At 43.2% G+C, this 17,856-nt stretch overlaps 2 protein-coding genes across 4 annotated transcripts in view; one reads left to right on the forward strand and one right to left on the reverse strand.

The window, feature by feature from the left end:
- The window catches only part of fbln2 (fibulin 2), a 28,343-nt gene extending 27,455 nt beyond the window's left edge, over nt 1-888 (reverse strand). For all 3 annotated transcript variants that reach the window (XM_086141956.1, XM_086141955.1, XM_086141953.1), the window contains exon 1: nt 735-888. The gene's annotated coding sequence lies outside the window, so the exon portion shown is untranslated. The remainder of the gene's footprint in view (nt 1-734) is intronic.
- Nucleotides 889-10,347: 9,459 nt separating this feature from the next.
- The window catches only part of nup210 (nucleoporin 210), a 40,839-nt gene continuing 33,330 nt past the window's right edge, over nt 10,348-17,856 (forward strand). The window contains exons 1-5 of the mRNA XM_086142030.1: nt 10,348-10,848; nt 11,431-11,570; nt 13,305-13,436; nt 15,632-15,728; nt 16,142-16,292. Coding sequence (XP_085998156.1) covers nt 10,691-10,848; nt 11,431-11,570; nt 13,305-13,436; nt 15,632-15,728; nt 16,142-16,292 — 678 coding nt within the window. The 5' untranslated portion in view covers nt 10,348-10,690. The remainder of the gene's footprint in view (nt 10,849-11,430; nt 11,571-13,304; nt 13,437-15,631; nt 15,729-16,141; nt 16,293-17,856) is intronic.

The following is a 17,856-nucleotide window of genomic DNA, read 5'->3' on the forward strand; positions in this document are numbered from 1 at the left end:
ACGCTTATATTTAACTTCTCGCGGGGAAAATTAAACCCAGGTCACCCGAGAGGTCGAGAAAATCCACGTAACATCTGTCCCCGCCGGGCCGGCCGCAGACCGACGCCGCCAGTCAATGCTGCCTTTGTGTGCCGCGGGTTCGAAATCATTTTAGCAGATCCTGCAGCCGAGAACCACGGGAACAAAAACACTGAGCTGCTGTCCAACTCTGGATCAGGTGGAGGGCACACACACACACACACACACACACACTCATGCTGTTTTCCAAACACTGGCTGGGGTTGTTTGCTCTCCTGTGGCGAACCCCCCCCCCACACACACACACACACACACACTCAAAAAAAATGCCCTTTCACCTTTGTCGCGCACAACCCCGTTTTCCGCTCGGAGCTCTGCAACCTGCCTACAAACCGCGACGAAAAAGAAAATTAAAACAAAAAAAAATAAAAAATAAAAAGCTGTGCAAAGTCGAAGGGAAATCCCTTGTTTTTGCGGGGTTGGAAGTGCGTGAAAAAAAAAATCACGCACTTTCGGAGCTTCGGACAAAAGAAGCTCGGATTCCCGCGACGCGTCGTTGCGCGCAACAAGTGTGCTTTTAAAAAGTGGCCGCGGATCCGACCCCAACACACACACACACACACACACACACACACACACACACACACACACCATCCTCCTTCGCATTGCTTGTAAACCACATGCACACACACGCACGCACACGCACGGTCCCCTACCTTGCGGGCCGGTCCCGCGGAGCCGCTGTGCCGCCGGAGGAAGGTCGGGTTAATATTTAAGCTGCAGTCTGGAGGCAGGGAGCGCCCTCGCCTCTTTTCTCTTTTTTTTTCCTTTCTTTCTTTTTTTTTTTTTTTTTCTTTGAGGGAGGGAGGGAGGGAGGGACACGCTGAGTAATATTTCCACTATTTCCACAGCTTCGGGACTGATCTCTCACCCCTGCAACACACGCCTTCACAAACCACATGAGTACTGGAGTGCGGAAGTCGGTGTGACCCTGAACACGGAATAATCCCTTCATCTTCTTCTTCTTCTGCAGGAAGGAGGTGTGAAATCCACCTCCGGAGGAAGGTCACTTAAAAATTAAAACCACCCAACCGCCACTTCTTCTGGGAGATGGTTTCTTTCTTTTTTTTTTTTCTAGAGTTGGCGGTGTTCGCCCCCTCGTCATGTTCTGGATCCCGACTCTGAAACGCATTTTCCAAAGAAGTTGGCCTCTTCTGCGACCTCCCCGAAGCCCCAGGAGAGGAAGCTTCTGCTCCATGAGCTCCTCAACCATGTGCAGATTCCACCTCCAGGGCCGTCCATTCGCCCGGATCGTAAAATAAGATATCGATCCCCGTGACCTTTTATCGGCAAAGGAAACGAAACAAGGCGGAGAAAATGCTTCGCGTGTTTTCGGAATATTTTGACGTTTATGTTCGGCGAGTGACGAACTTACAATAAATAAAATAAAATACTTCTCCTGGTTCGTCCCATTTAACATGTCGGGAGCACCAAGGTTTGGATAGTTTTAATTGACTGTTTTAAAGAATTCTTAATTGAGATAAGGTAAGGCAGGGTTACATAAGATAAGATAAACTTTATTGATCCCCATTGGGGAAACTCTTTTGTCACAGCAGTGCAACAGTTATAACATCAATAAATATGTATAGAGACAATTAGAAGATAGCAAAAGATATCCGCAAATAAATAGACAGCAGAGAACAACAACATCGAGGATAAGAATGGACAACAGGATGAAAAAATAACAAAGGAGAGCGTAAACAGAGTGACAATAGCGACGACAAAAATAAAATAAACAAAACTAAGCAGGATGCGAACGGGAATCAAACGATCCCTTTTTTAACTTTTTTTGTAATCAAATGCATGCAGCGGCGTGACGTCATCCGGACGCCTGCGATCTGCGACCCCAGACGGGACGACGCTCGGCGTGGGAAAAATGGAAACCGTTGAATCATCCTTTAATTCCAACAAGATGCGCTTGGGACGGGCCGGCGTCCCCGAGCTGCCTCCTGAATCACCAGCCCTGCCAGCACGCCGCCGCGGTAGTTGACCTCTTCCTTCTCTCCGCATTAATGGCTTCGGGCCTGCGAGATAATGTCATCTGACACAAAGTGATTTGGGAGAAGTAATTTCACCCCCGCGCTGTCGTAATTCCTCATTCACGCGCGGCTGAACGGCGACTTACGCCGCCGCTAATTGCCCGGCCCCGCTGACCGCCGCTCTTCCTCATCATAATCCACCTAATGGATGGTTTCTCCGTTTCACACCAACACGGAATTAAACGCGCGGGGCTTGTTACTCGTCCCGGGAGCGGCGTGAGGTCACCCTTTAATTCTCTGCGGGGTTTTTTTCATGGACTCTCATGCCGGGGATGGTGACTTCATCGTCTGCAGCAGGCGTTAATGTTATCTGTCCGCTCTGTCTCCTAAACAGTGACCTCTGTATTCGATGGGGACGTGCGTGTCGCGGCTGTGTGCTATAAACCCACCCGCCAACCGGTGGCATGCTAATGCTAATGCTAATGCTAATGTGACTCTGCAGCTTCCGTCCGGGCGGCGACTGAAAACATGTTGTGGAACTTTTCCTGCAGACTGACGGCGACGGGAAGGATGCAGATGGTTTGCGTAAGCGGGTGGTTCCCCAGTTATGGGCGAGGTCTCCAGGGCCCCCTGTCACCGTGACAACTGCAGCGATGTCAATATTAGCGGCGCGAGCGTGCTAAACGTGCACAGCTATCCCCAGCCGGTAGCCGGTGCTCTAAATGAGGATGTTTGCATTTTAAAGAAGCTGAAATGTGGAGAAAAGGACCGGGTGATCTCCAAGGGTGGAGCTACACAATCAAACACTGAGCAGAGGAGGTCTGTAAAGTGAGATAGCACAGTGTGTGTGTGTGTGTGTGTGTTATGGGAAATTGGGTTCTTTTATACCAGGGTCAAGGAGGCTCCTCAGCTGTGCCTTCTAATGGTTGTTAGATGGTGTGTTTGCCCATCGCCTTTGTGTTGGGCTCGTATTTTCAAACAGTTATTAGCCGTTATCGACCACGCTTGTATCAATTAAACAGAGCGAGCGGGAGATAACGTGTTTTGCTGTCGCCGTGTGAAGCTAATCCCCGTGGCATTTAAGCGACGCGGGAATTCCAAGCTTGTGGAGCAAATTGTGTCAAGCCGTTTGCCGCTTTCCCGCCCAGATTTGTTTTCGCCGACCGACTTCTTTGTCGAGGGAAAAGCTCCTCTCCTTCTCGGAGGAGGAGGAGGAGGAGGAGGAGGAGGAGAACCCGCTGTGAAGCTCGCCATTACCTCAGCGCACTTGTACTTTCTTAATCACTGGAGATGCTTTAGCTCCCCTGTCATCTCACCGTCTTGCATCTGGTTCCTTCCCCCGGGCAGACGGTGATTTCATGAGATCCTGGCATGTTAACGTGTTTTTCGAGGCCTCGCCGGGCGCGACGCTCCAGGGAAGCGTCTGACCTTCCGCCGGGAAGGACGTAACCGCTCGGCGGGAGGAGAAGACGGAGATGGAGCCGGAAAACGGGGCGACTGGACGGTGAACCCGTTGTTTGACCGAGCGCACCGTGATTGTTCTAAGTGCGACCCGGTGAGAAGGTGCCGGACTCCAGCGAGGAATGAATAATTGAACGCAACAAGAGACCGCACTTTCCACGGCCTTTTTCCAAAGGTCGTCCAGCGGCGGGAGGTCCGCATGAAATACCAATCAAAATAAGGAACGCGGCTTCTGCCTTCAAACATCTGGATCCCTGCGGTCTGGTATCTTCTCCTGTTTGTGGGAAACCTTCTCCGCTTACGGAGAAGGTTTCCCACACACCGCAGCTTCAAAGGGCTTCACACTGGAGAGCATTCCATGGCAGATCTGCAGCCGTGCAGGAACAACAACTTTCATTCATTCATTCATTCATTCATTCATTCATTCATTCATTCAGTCATTCAGTCATTCAGTCATTCATTCGTTATCCACACCATGGAGGTGGGTTCAAACCTATCCCAACTCTCATTGGCCACATATGGAGACACACCATCATTCATTCATTCATTCATTCATTCATTCATTCATTCACCCATTCATTCATTCATTCATTCATTCATTATCTAAACCATGGAGGTGGGCTGAAACCTATCCAAACTCTCATTGGCCACAAATAGAGACACACCATCATTCATTCATTCATTCATTCATTCATTCATTCATTATCTACACCATGGAATCGGGCTGTAACCTATCCTAACTCTCATTGGCCACATATGGAGACACACCATTATTCATTCATTCATTCATTCATTCATTCATTCATTATCTAAACCATGGAGGTGGGCTGAAACCTATCCAAACTCTCATTGGCCACAAATAGAGACACACCATCATTCACCCATTCATTCATTCACTCATTCATGTATTCATTCATTCACCCACTCATTCATTCATCCATTCATTCATTCACATGTATTACAGAAACATGCAACCATTCATCCTCTCATTCACTCATCATATAGACACCGACAATCATTTATTCACTTGTTCACTGGCGACATAAAAACATACAGCCATTCATCCTTTCATTCACAACCATTCACTAACTCGTTCAGTCATTATATAGATATGACAATTCATTCATTCACTCATTCACACGTGATATAGAAATATACAACCATTCACCCTCTCATTCACACATATTCAGAAAAATGATTCACCCTCTCATTCACACATCATAAAGACATACAACTATTCACACGTTCAATCAATCATCATATTATAGATACAATCATTCATTCATTCATATGTAACATAGAAACATAAACCATTCACTCTTTCATTCTCTCATCTAGATACTGATAATCATTCATGCACAGATCATATGGAAACATAAACCATTCACCCTCTCATTCATACATGATATAGATACAGACATTCACACACTCATTCACACATAGTGAGACAAATGTTCACCCTGTCATTCACACACAACCATTCATTCACTCCTTCACATGTAATATAAAAATATACATCCAACCATCCACCCTGCCGTCCCCTCCTGTCCCACACTGATGTTCATCGCTCGGACGTTTTTATTGATCTGTTGTGAGTTTTCTTGGATCCTGTGTTTGGTTCAGAGTCGTCCGTCCTCTGGTTTTCTACTTTTCTTCCTTCAGTCTTCTCCTCGCTCTGCTGCCGACACTTTGTTTGCTGGAGTGGGTGAAATGAGGAGCCGTTCCCCTCCTGCTCCTCAGCTCTCCTCTGGCTGCACTTCTAACGCCGCCGATCAAAAGACCTGCCTTTTTAGCCTTTTGGGACGATTCAAAGCCGGGGTTCAGCGTGAAGGTGGCACAAAATCTCCTTTGTTTCCTCCGACTGGGTGGAGGTCCGAGGACGGAGCGCCAATAGAAGCGACACCGGCCAGAAACCATGCTTAGATAGCGTGAGATGAGGTTTATATAATGGAGGAGCAGGTGGAGGAACATCTAGAGAGGCCGTGGAAAGGAGAATGAAGACAGAAAACATCTAGAGGCGGAGAGGGTGGAGAAGAGGTGGAGGAACAAGTGCAAGAAGGTCGGAACGGGTGGAGAAAAGAGTATCAGCCGGGAAAGAAAGGAAAGGTGGAGAACGGAGGGGAAGAGCAACCATGGCGTCTGGTCTGGAGACACTGAGGAGAAGACAGGAGCCACAGCTGGAGCCAGAGGACATGAAGATGAGAAGCTGAGGAGGATCGTTGTGGAGATAAAGATGGTTTGGACATGGATGGAGAAGATCTGGGTGGAAGGACGCTGAGGGAGGAGGAGGCCTGGAGGAAGAGCAGAGATGAGGTTGATGGATGGAGTGAAGGCTGCAGAGGAGAAGGTGAGATGGTGGGAGGAAGGAGCTGAGAAGAAAAGAAGAAAAAACGCACTTTCCCATTCAAGACCATTAAAAATGGTTAAAGCTGACGGCCATCACGGACTCCTTCTTTGTTTTAAGTTTAATTTAAACATTTAACTCACCAAAGTTTGAAATAAAACAAACAAAAACGCATTTGCATTACCCGGTGAAATAAAACGGAGGCCCGAGTGCCGCCGCCGTCGCCGTCTCCTCATATTTCACCCGCCGCTCGGCTTGGGTGAGACGTGACATTTTCCCCGCGTTTTGTTTTTGCGGACGAGCGCAATTACACGCCTGTCATCCTTCCTAGCCTTTCGCGGCACGGCGGCGTGAGTTCTCGATGCTAACGCGCTCCAGCTCACCTCTTTTCCAATCGTCACCTCTTTGTGTGGACAAAAACCAGGAGGAACCAGAAGGTTGAAGCGGGTTGAAGCGCTCGCGGCCGGACTCAGAGTCTGGAACCAGTCATCTGAGGTCTGATTTAAATACTCTGGCGGGGTCATCCTGGTGCCAAGGAGGGGGGAAATCTGAAAAATTCTCTCTCAAGATGTCCCATTATATCAAGCGTTTGGAGCCTCGCAATCTAAAACATGTGTCCTTTTTGTCATCTCCTTCCTCTGACGCGTCGCAAAGATCGATTCGCTCCGGGGAAAATAACACACGGGAAGCTTTCGGTGACATCTAGGGGTGAAACATTAACATCCCGTGAAGCGGACTTATCCCGAGCCGGGGAGCGATGCCAGGAGGACTGGCGCCCAGATGTTGGGTGACCCGGCGGATCCGGCGGAGCCGAATATCCCGCAAAATGAGAACGTTTGATGTGGACTCCTGTGCTTCATCATTCATCCAACGGCTTGTTAAAAGACGCAATAAGCATGGGGAAAAACTGGGATAATGGTGACTCACACACCGGTAATAATAATAATAATACAGCGCACACAGAGATCTCCTGCAATGATGGGAGGCAGTATTCTGCATTCTTAAAGTATCAAGTATCAACAAGGAATTATGCTGCATTCTTGTATGCATATAAACATTTACATATATATGTATACACGATACAGATATATTCTGTGTTATGTGCAAGCATGTATGTATGTATATAAACAATATGTGAATTCATGTGCACACGTTATATCACATGTGTAGGTATGTACATATGTATGTATACACGCATTCATACATATACTGCATATGTATATTCGTGTGTGTATGCATATGTACATGTATATTAGATGTGTATGTAAATATATATATATTTATGCATACACACATTCATACATATACTGTCGATGTATGTATGTATGTATATGTAGATGTATATTACATGTATATGTATGGTTGAATATGTGGATATATATGTATGTATACATACATTCATACATGTAGTGTATATGTATATCCATGTGCACATGTATATTACATGTATATATACATATATCTTCATGTATATGTATGTATGTATATATGCATGTATATGTGTGTATTTATGTATATGTAAATATATGTATATATGTATGCATGGATATGTACAAACATTCACATGATACACGCATGTGTCATTCATTCTTATTTTTAGACCATTTATGTACGTTCATTCATTCATATATGTTTATCTATCAATGATTTACACATATATACAAACACACACGCACATATATACCCCTTTTTTAAATTTTATTTTATTTGCCTCTTGTGACAAAAGGGAAGAATCTGTTCATCTGTCTTGCTTTGATTTAGCAATATGTCTTTTTCCTATGCATGTGTGTGTGTTCAAGCATATAAATCTATCTACGGCTGTGCACAGATATATACGTTTACATCTATTATTTAAATTTAAAATAGAACAGATCAGCAGGATTGTAGCAGGCTGGAACAAAGTGACAAAGTGGGCTCAGGACGCAGCTTCAAACGTTTAACAGCAGAAACAATGACGTCCTGTTCTCTGCAGCCATCTGGTGCTGCTTTCACTCCGAGCCTTTCCAGCCTCACATCCATTCACATACGGCTTTTTGTCTCCACACGACGCATGGAATCTATAAGCTGAGTGAATCTATATGCTGAGTGAATGACAGGGTGAATGTCTCTAAACATATGAATGAAAGGGTGAACGGTTGTGTGTTTCTAAATTACATGCGAAAGCGTGAATCAATGATCATCTGTATCTCTGTGATGGTTGAATGAGTGAGTGAAGGGTTTTGTGTATTTACATGAGGTGTAATTGAGAGAGTGAATGGGTTTGTTTGTATATGGTTTGTGAATGAGTGAATGAATTATTACCCATATCTATAAAATGAGTGACAGGGTGGATAATGTATGTCCTTATATGGCATGTGAATGAGAGGGTGAATGGATGTGGGTCTCTATAAGACATTTGAATGAGAGAATGAATGTTATATGTCTCTATATGCAAAGTGAATGAGACAATCAAAAGGATGCATGTCTATATGGCGTGGATGAGAGGGTTAATGAATGCACATCTCTATGTGCAAAGTGTATGAGAGGGTGAGTGTTGCACATCTATAAGATGTGAATGAGCGGGGGAATGTCAACATATCTCTATGTGCAAAGTGAGTGAGAAGGTGAATGGATGTACATCTTTATAAAAACATTTGAATGAGAGGATGAATGTTAACATGTCTATGTGCAAAATTAATGAGGGGATGAATGGATGTACATCTTCATAAAAACATTTGAATGAGAGGATGAATGTTAACATGTCTATGTGCAAAGTGAATGAGAGAGTGAATGGTTGCATGTCTCTATATGGCATGTTAAGTGAATGAGAGGGTGAATGGATGTAAGTCTCTATAAAAACATTTGAATGAAAGGATGAATGGTAACATGTCTGTATATGCACAGTGAATGGGAGGATGAATGGATGGATGCATGTCTCTATATGGCGTGAATGAGAGGGTGAATGTTGGCATGTCTATGTGCAAAGTGAATGAGAGGGTGAATGGATGAATGTCTCTTTAAGACATTTGAATGAGAGGATGAATGGTAACATGTCTCTATATGCAAAGTGAATGAGACGGTGAAAAGGATGCATGTCTCTATATGATGTGAATGAATGAATGAATGAATGTCAGCATCTATATGATGATTGAATGAGTGAGTCAATGGTTGTATGTCTATGTGATGAGTGACTGAATGAATGATTGTCGGTAGATAAAGTATATGACTTGTGAATGACAGAGTGAAAAATTGTATATTTCTATATTATGTGTGAATGAGTGAATGAATGATTGTAAGTATATATATGACTTGTGAAAGTGAGGATGAATGGATGCATGTCTATATGATGTGAATGAATGAATGAATGGATGTTAGTATCTATATGATGATTGAATGAGTGAGTGAATGATTGTATATCTATGTGATGAGTGAATGAATGATTGTCAGTATATATATACATATACATATATATATATATATATATATATATGTGTGTGTGTGTGTATATATATACTGCTCAAAAAAATAAAGGGAACACTTGAACAACACAATGTAACTCCAAGTCAATCCCACTTGTGTGAAATCATAGTGTCCACTCAGGAAGCAACACAGATTCATTTTGACTTGTTTTAAGGACATTACATCAAAGTTGGATCAGCCTGGAGTTTGTTTTTACACTTTCATTTTGAGTGTGATTCCTAATCCCGACCTCCATGGGTTGATACAATTGATTTCCATTGATCATTTTTGTGTGATTTTGTTGTCAGCACATTCAACTGTGTAAAGAGCAAAGTATTTCATAAGAATATTTCATTCATTTAGATCTAGGATGTGTTTTTTAAGTGTTCCCTTTATTTTTTTGAGCAGTGTACATATAGATATATATGTATATATACATATATATCTATATATATTTGACTTGTGAAAGCGAGGATGAATGGATGCATGACTCTAAGCAGTGTGAACAAGGAATAAGAATCCAAGCAGATAAAGGTGTAATAAAATGCTAGTATTCGTGCCGTGGGAGCAGAGGTATCATGACCTCTGCCACGCTGCTGAGACCCACGGCGCAAATACTAGCATTTTATTACACCTTTATCTGCTTGGATTCTTATTCCTTGTTCACACTGCTTAGAGTCATGCATCCATTCATCCTCGCTTTCACAAGTCAAATATATATAGATATATATGTATATATACATATATATCTATATGTACACTGCTCAAAAAAATAAAGGGAACACTTAAAAAACACATCCTAGATCTAAATGAATGAAATATTCTTATGAAATACTTTGCTCTTTACACAGTTGAATGTGCTGACAACAAAATCACACAAAAATGATCCATGGAAATCAATTGTATCAACCCATGGAGGTCTGGATTAGGAATCACACTCAAAATGAAAGTGTAAAAACAAACTCCAGGCTGAGTTGACTACCGCTTTAAGACGCCTGACGTCACACCCGCCGCTTCCGGCCGCTGACGTCACTCCTCTCCCGGCATGCACGGCTGCTGTTAATGGCGGGTATTTGTATGAAACACGCTGGTTTGAAGCCGTCCGTGGAAAAGTGTACGCGCGGAGCTTAAAATCCCCACGGAGAGACCCACCGACGGCTCCGCTTTGAAGCGTTTCCGGTTCCGGTTCGGGGAGCCAGCGGGACCCGGAGGAGGGGATGTCGAGATGTTGGACCTTCTCAAGTCGCGTCGCTGAAACGCTTTCCACAACTTCTAACACACTCCCAGGAGACCAGGGACCTCCAGCTTCCACCCGGCCGTGACTCGCAAGCTCGTTACCGCCTAGTTACCTGCGAGTTACCTTCTAGTTACCAGCAGGTTAGGTGAGAAGATGGCTTTCCAGACCTTCCTGCTCGCGGTTCTCGCCGGCGTGGCGGCGCTTCCGGTCGGCGGCACCTCCAAGCTGAACATCCCCAAGGTGCTGCTGCCGCTGGCGAGGAGCACCAGGATTCACTTCACCCTGGAGACCACCGAAGGCTGCTACCGCTGGTGAGTTGGTGGGGTCAGCCAAGGTCACGGCAGGGAGATCTTCTGGAAGCAGATCCATCTGATGCACGGCAGGAGCGGAGCTCAAGATCCACGGAAAGACCTGGCGTGGGCGGCCTTCTGCCTCGACCAGGAGGGCAGGAAAGAACAAGAAGATAGAAAAGGACATCTTTTTCTCCTCAGATCCACCGCGCTAACAGCTACATGCTAGTATTTATTATTAATTCAAGTGATAACGACAGTTCAAGGTCCGCTCGAGGAACCCAGAAGGTGTGAAATTAACAAAATAATAAGAATAAAAGTGCGCGCGGGTACCAGGTTTACTGGCGCTGAGGTGAAAAGATTAAGAGCATGATAACGGAGATGTTTAAATAGTAGATGAAGCTCCACGAGAGAGCCGGGTGGCGTCGGGAGAAGATGCGAGGATGGAGGTCCACGTGTGGACCAGGAGGGGAGACGTGCACGGTGGGATGTTCCTCACTAGAGCGCGCTTATGGCAGCGTGGCTAGGGGTTAGCATGCTGCTAACCAAGACGGTTCGCTTTCAAACGCCCTTCCTGAAGTTCTCCTTCTCTGGTGTCCTCAGGAGCTCCACCAGGCCGGAGGTAGCGAGCATCCAGCCCGTGGACGAGGACGCGGGCAGGGGCTGCTCCAGGAGGGCCGTCCTGCAGGCGCTCTCCTCCCAGCCCTCCAGGCTGACCAGCATCATCCTGGCGGAGGATGTCGGTAAATACGACGCCCTGTCGGAAGCCTTAAAGCGCCATTTTGTGATAAGCTGTTGTTTCTGTGGTTTGTGGGGGGAAATCCATGCTTGATGCAGTCACTCACAAACCACAGGAGACCAGAGGGCTCAGAACGCGAGAAGGTTACTGGAGATGTTGACGAATGCATCGTGTTCTCAAGGAGAAACTAAAATATGCTGCTCAGATTATTTGAGCACAGGACCTGGAATATCATCGATGCCGTTAAATGCACTTTTAGGAGTTGCAGGAACGTACGATGTGTAGATTAGGAGGTTCATTGAAACTCGAACACACACACACACACACACACTCGCTCGTACTTGTCGGTCCATCTAGTCCAGGGGTCGGCAACCTTTCACACCCAAAGAGCCATTTAGACCCGGTTTCCTCGGAAAAGAAAACACTGGGAGCCGCAATTGCTTTTTGACGTCTAAAATAAAGGTACCACTGTATATATTGCTTTTTATTACCTTTACACTTTGTTTAAACAAGTGTGTTGCTTCTGAAATTCACAAAGTATTACAGAGAATTTAATTTTATTTATGTAATGAACCCATTTTGAGCTTTGGGTTTTCAGAGCGTGTAGCGGAGCCTTGACCTGAATTTTAAAAATAAATCGGGAAAAAATCACTGTGTCAGTAAACAATAAAAAATAATTATTTGCAAAATATCTTCATAAATATTTATTTTACCTGGTTTATGGGACTTCTGCTCCTGAACTTCTGCGCACAGCATCTGCACATCGAGACTTTACCGGCTTCCGCGAGTGTGACGTTATTTTGAGCGGTGAAAAATAATGAATATAATTTTATTTAATATTTCAAGATCACAATAATCTTCCAACTTAGAACTAAAAGTTAAAAAAAAGGAATTAACACAAATAAAATATACTTCAATTAAATATTTATAATTTATTTTCCCAAGCCACTCGGAGCCGCAGTGTAAAGATGAGTTGCCGACCCATGATCTCGTCACATCCCACCCAAATTGTGTGCATTTAGCATTTTTGGTTTGTTTTCAGATTAAATGATCCCATTAATACAGATTTTATGTAATCTGTGTTCTCTTCCATCCACATATTTGGAAATAACACTTCATACTCCCATTATCCAGGTATTATATGAAGCTGTTGTTTTATTTATTTTTATTTTTCGCTCTAAATGTCCGTATTTTTTAGGTGACTCTTGTGTGTCACGGCATGCGCTTCTTATTTTCTGCGACTGGACTCCAGAATTTGCGATATAAAATATCAATTTATCTACGATCTAGTCCCACATCCACAGAGATCGTCGCAATTGTGTTGCATTTCTTTAGATTGTGTCACCGACATTAAAGCTTCCCATTTTCTAATAATAACTTCCTCTCGGATCTTTCGCACACGGCTGTACGAGTTTTTGTCTTCTGCTTTTTCGCGTCAGTCTTTTTGCCGTCGTGCAAGTTTGCCCGCCTCGCGCAGCGCCGGCGGCAGTTTGAAACATGTGCCTCGTCATGAGAAAAAAAAAAAAAACCAATTTGATCCTAATCTTGCGCTCTTGCGACATCCACGGCGGCGAACGAGAAGAGTCAGATACCGTGGTTTTGTCTGGGAGTGTTCTGACGAGAACTTTCAGCTTTGGCCCGACTTGTTTTATTGCTGGAACGACGTTAGCTTCTCTGCAAATGCATTTCTTGTTGATTATTAATATGTGTGCAATCCCGCCCTATTTTGCGCTCGCAGTTTCAGGACAGGTGCTGCGTTGTGACGCCATCGTGGACATCATCAGCGAGATCCAGATCGTGTCCACCACCAGGGAGCTCCATCTGGAGGATTCGCCTCTGGAGCTTAAGATCCACGCGCTGGACTCAGAAGGTGTTGCTTTCAGGATTTTTCAAGTCTTTGTCTGGAAAGTCAGTTTCTCTGAGTGAACTGGACATACCCGCGGAGACATGAAATTAGAAAATAATAATTATAGAGTGCAAATTAGAGCAATTAAATCTTTATTTTGCCGCCCACAAAACAATAGATAATAAGCTTTTCCTGTTCGTGCAGGAAACTATTGAGCGCACCTAAATATAAGCGGCACTGGCTAGAAATAAACCGAATAAATCTATGTCTACATATATAAGCCATAGGTGTCCATGATATAACATTAGATATTTACACAGAATCATTAAGAGAAACTTTATTGATTTATTGAAATTATTTCGTCACAGCAGCGTAACAGTTATATATTCCACTGCTCCAAAAAATAAAGGGAACACTAAAATAACACATCCTAGATCTGAATGAAATATTCTTATTAAATACTTTGTTGTTTACATAGTTGACTGTGCTGACGACAACAAAATCACACAAAAGTGATCACTGGAAATCCAATGTATGAACCCATGGAGGTCTGGATTCCGAAAGAAAGTGTAAAAACACACTCCAGGCTGATCCAATTGATGTCACTTGGAGTTACATTGTGTGTTTTTAAGTTTTCCTTTTATTTTTTGGAGCAGAATATAAATAGAGACAATTAGAAAATAGACAAAGACTTTCACAAATAGACAGCAGAGAGAACAACAACATCAAGGATAAGGATGGACAACAGAATGGAGGAAAAAAAACAGGGTGAAAATAAATGACTGAAATTAAGCGACAACATTAACAGAGTGACAGTATCAATGACGAGAATAAAATAGATAAAAGAAAATAAGCAGGATGTGAATGGGCTGAGAACAAGCAGGATAAAAAAAGACAGCAGAGTTACAGGGTGGAGGAGGGTGAGGTTGTGGGAACACAGATTTTTTGAAACTTTTAAACTAAATAAATATCGGTAGCATCTACCATTCATCCATTTTTAATCCCCGCTTCGGCCTCAGAATTTCCCGGTCATTTCATCGGCCCGATGTTACGAGGCTAAACGTTTTGGCAGCGTGAAGCTCATAAGCCCCCCAAAAATTCCAAAAATTAGCCGCTGTTTGAAATTCGCCGTTGTTTGAACCGCAGTGTTCAAACCGTGTGGAAAAAGTAATGGCTTATAGTCCGGAAATGAATCAGAAAAACTAGATTTGTTCCTGAGGGGAGAATTCAGGAGCACGTGGGGCAGCAGCAGTAAAGTTGGGAACATGCAGACATCAAATTTAGAATAAAAAAATAAGAGATAATTTTTTTTTTTTATATATACATATATATTAAGATAATTATATATATATATATGTGTGTGTGTGTATGCATATATATCTTGATATATGCATATGTATATGTGTGTCTAAGTATATATATGTGTGTGTATATATATATATACATGTATATGTGTATATACATATGCATATATTTGTGTGTGTATGTATATATATATATACATCTATATGTATATATATACATATACCTATATATACATATATATGTGTGTGTGTGTGTGTGTGTGTATATATATATATATACACATACAAGCAATTTGCACAATTGTAAACTAATTTATCTATATACATACAAACACACACACATATATATGGGACATGTCCCATATACCTATATATATATATATGTATATATATATACACACACATGTCCCATATATATTTATGTGTGTGTGTCTGTATGTTTGTATGCATATAAATAAATTAGTTTACAGAATTGTGCAAATTGTCGGTACAATGACGCCAGTTGAATCCCTGAAATCCCGGCGCTAAAGCCCTTCAGTGTTTGAAATGTGTTGCAGCTTCAGTGGCGCTGCCCCTCGGGCCACCTTAGCTTCCCCTCAGGCTGCGGCCGCATCTTTCCAGACACACACACTTAGCTTAATGAGCTGTGGCCGCGGTCAGACGGCGGCCCCGGGACCCGGCCTTTCTGTTTTGTTTGTGTTTACTCTGGCTGCGCCCCGGATTCCCCCAGATGGAGATGGCGAGCGTCCCGTCGTGAAACGGACGTTGGTTTTCCGCTCTCCGGCTAATCTGGCTGCCGGGAGCCGCCGGATAAATGAGTTTATCGCGTACTTCATCCCAATGAGCCGGGACTTAGCGTGAATATATGCGAATGTTCCGAGCGTGATGGGATTAATAGCTGGCGTCACGTTGCAGGAAACACCTTCAGCACCCTGGCGGGACTCGTGTTCGACTGGTCGCTGGTGAAAGACGTGGACGTGAACGGATTCTCTGATTCTTACAATTCTCTGCGGTAGGTTTTCCGCACGAACAGGCGTTTCATAGATGTGGGCGCTGCCACGGCAACAGGATGTCAATAAAATAAAGTTTTTTCTTTTATTTTTCGCTATGATGAAATTTTATAGTATTTGTGCAAAAGGCAGACCTCCATAACAAAAGTCAGATATTTATTTATTTGTTTTATTTTCTCTTTGCTGTTAATCTGTCATTAAAATATGTAAAGATCTCAGTCCTTATTGTTATAATTAAAGTGTTGGACAGGACGTCCTACATGGATCGGAAGCCGAAATCGATCCGTTGAAAACGACGATCAGTTGATGCTCAAATGTTTTTCCAGGACGAAAACAGTTTGCATTTTTGTGTGGTTTACAATTTCTGAAAAGAAATGATCGATGCTTACGAGCATTGATTTCTCTCCTCCCCAAGGGTGCTGAAGTTCTCGGAGTCGACGTACACCCCTCCCGGGTACATATCGGAGATGGAGCGCGTGGGGAAACAGGGCGACATCATTTTGGTGTCAGGGCTGAAGACGGGCCACGCCAAGCTGAAGGCCAAAATACAAGAGTCCCTTTACAAGGTGAGTACCGGCCGTAAAGGCATTTGTCTTGGTCCTTTTTAATTGTCTCTTATTTTTATATTCAAATTTATTGTTATTGTTGCACTGCTGTGCCAAAAGAATTGCCTCTTTGGGGTTCAATAAAATACTGTCTTTTCCGGACTATAAGCGGCTACTTTTTTCACACGCTTTGAGCGCTGCGGCTTAAATGATGCGGCTAATTTATGTTTTTTTGGGGGAGGCTTTAGTTTCACAACGCTAAAACATTTCATCTCGTTACATCGGACCGATGAAATGACCGTGAAATTCTGAGGCCGATCAATTCCGACACCGAAAAGAGGAAGACCATGATAGCGAACAGCTGGAGTCGGAAAAAACGGGGTTAGAAAATGGAAGCATGGATGGTCTTGTCCTCGTGTTATTTATTATTCATCTTTTTCGTCGGCCGTTTTACAGACACTGTTTGAAAAACAACATTTGCAGTTCGTATTTGTGGATGTTACAGTTATGCATTTAATTAAGTTGTGTACATATCTTATGTTACAACATGGACACCTGCAGTTTATAGACCAGAGCAGCCTATAAATGTACGCATAGATTTATTTAGTTATTTTTATCTGGTGCGGCTTATATTCAGGTGCGCCCTATAATCTGGAAATTACATCACAAGCTGGAAATGCTAATTATTTATTGTTTTTTGGACGGCAAAATAAGGATTAATTGTGCAGGGAAACATGCTACCGTATTTTTCGGACTATAGGTCGCTCCGGATTATAAGTCTCACCAGACAAAAATGCATAATAAAAAACGAAAATAACATATAGAAGTCGCATTGGGGTATAAGTCGCATTTTTGGGGGGAAATCTATTTGAAAAAATCCAACACCAAGAAAAGACATTTCATCTTGAAAGGCAATTTAAAATAAAAATAGAATAGAGAACAACAGGCTGAATGAGTATAGCCTAGTTTAGCCTATATGACGCATAAACAACCAACTGAGGAAGTGCCTGCTATGCTAACGTAACATATTACTGTTTTCACCAGTCCCTTACAAGTTTCTCACTAACTTCAAACTTTCTCTCTGCTGCATATTTCACTATTTCCGTCTTGTAACCTGCAGAATATCATTTTCTTTTTGGTGCCATTTTTGTTCAGCCCTTCTCAGTTGTTTTTATGAATTACCGTGAATGTTGAAATGATCAATTTTCACAGGTACAGAAGTCACTTGAAGCTTCTTTTTTCACAACGCACTTCTGCTATGACCCGCCCCTGCTGAATTTTGATTGGCTGGTGTGTGTGTGTGTGTGTGACGATTGCTGTTATATTAAAGACACACACACACACACACACAAATCAGAGCAAGAGAGCTCAATTATTTCACACATAAGTCGCTCCAGAGTATAAGTCACACCCCTGGGAAACTATGAAAAAAACTGCAATTTATAGTCCGAAAAATAATTTGCACTCTGTCATTTGTTAACTCTTTTCGCCGTGGGATTGTGAGAAGCGTCTCCTAGATTCCTCTGTATGTCCAGCGCGCGTAAAGAAATCAACGCTAAAGCTTATCTTGTATGGTGCACCACAG

Source organism: Fistularia commersonii, chromosome 34, assembly GCF_037954325.1.
Source record: "Fistularia commersonii isolate RoL2024-O1a breed Wild chromosome 34, RoL_Fcom_v1.0, whole genome shotgun sequence".
NCBI classification, from domain to species: domain Eukaryota; kingdom Metazoa; phylum Chordata; class Actinopteri; order Syngnathiformes; family Fistulariidae; genus Fistularia; species Fistularia commersonii.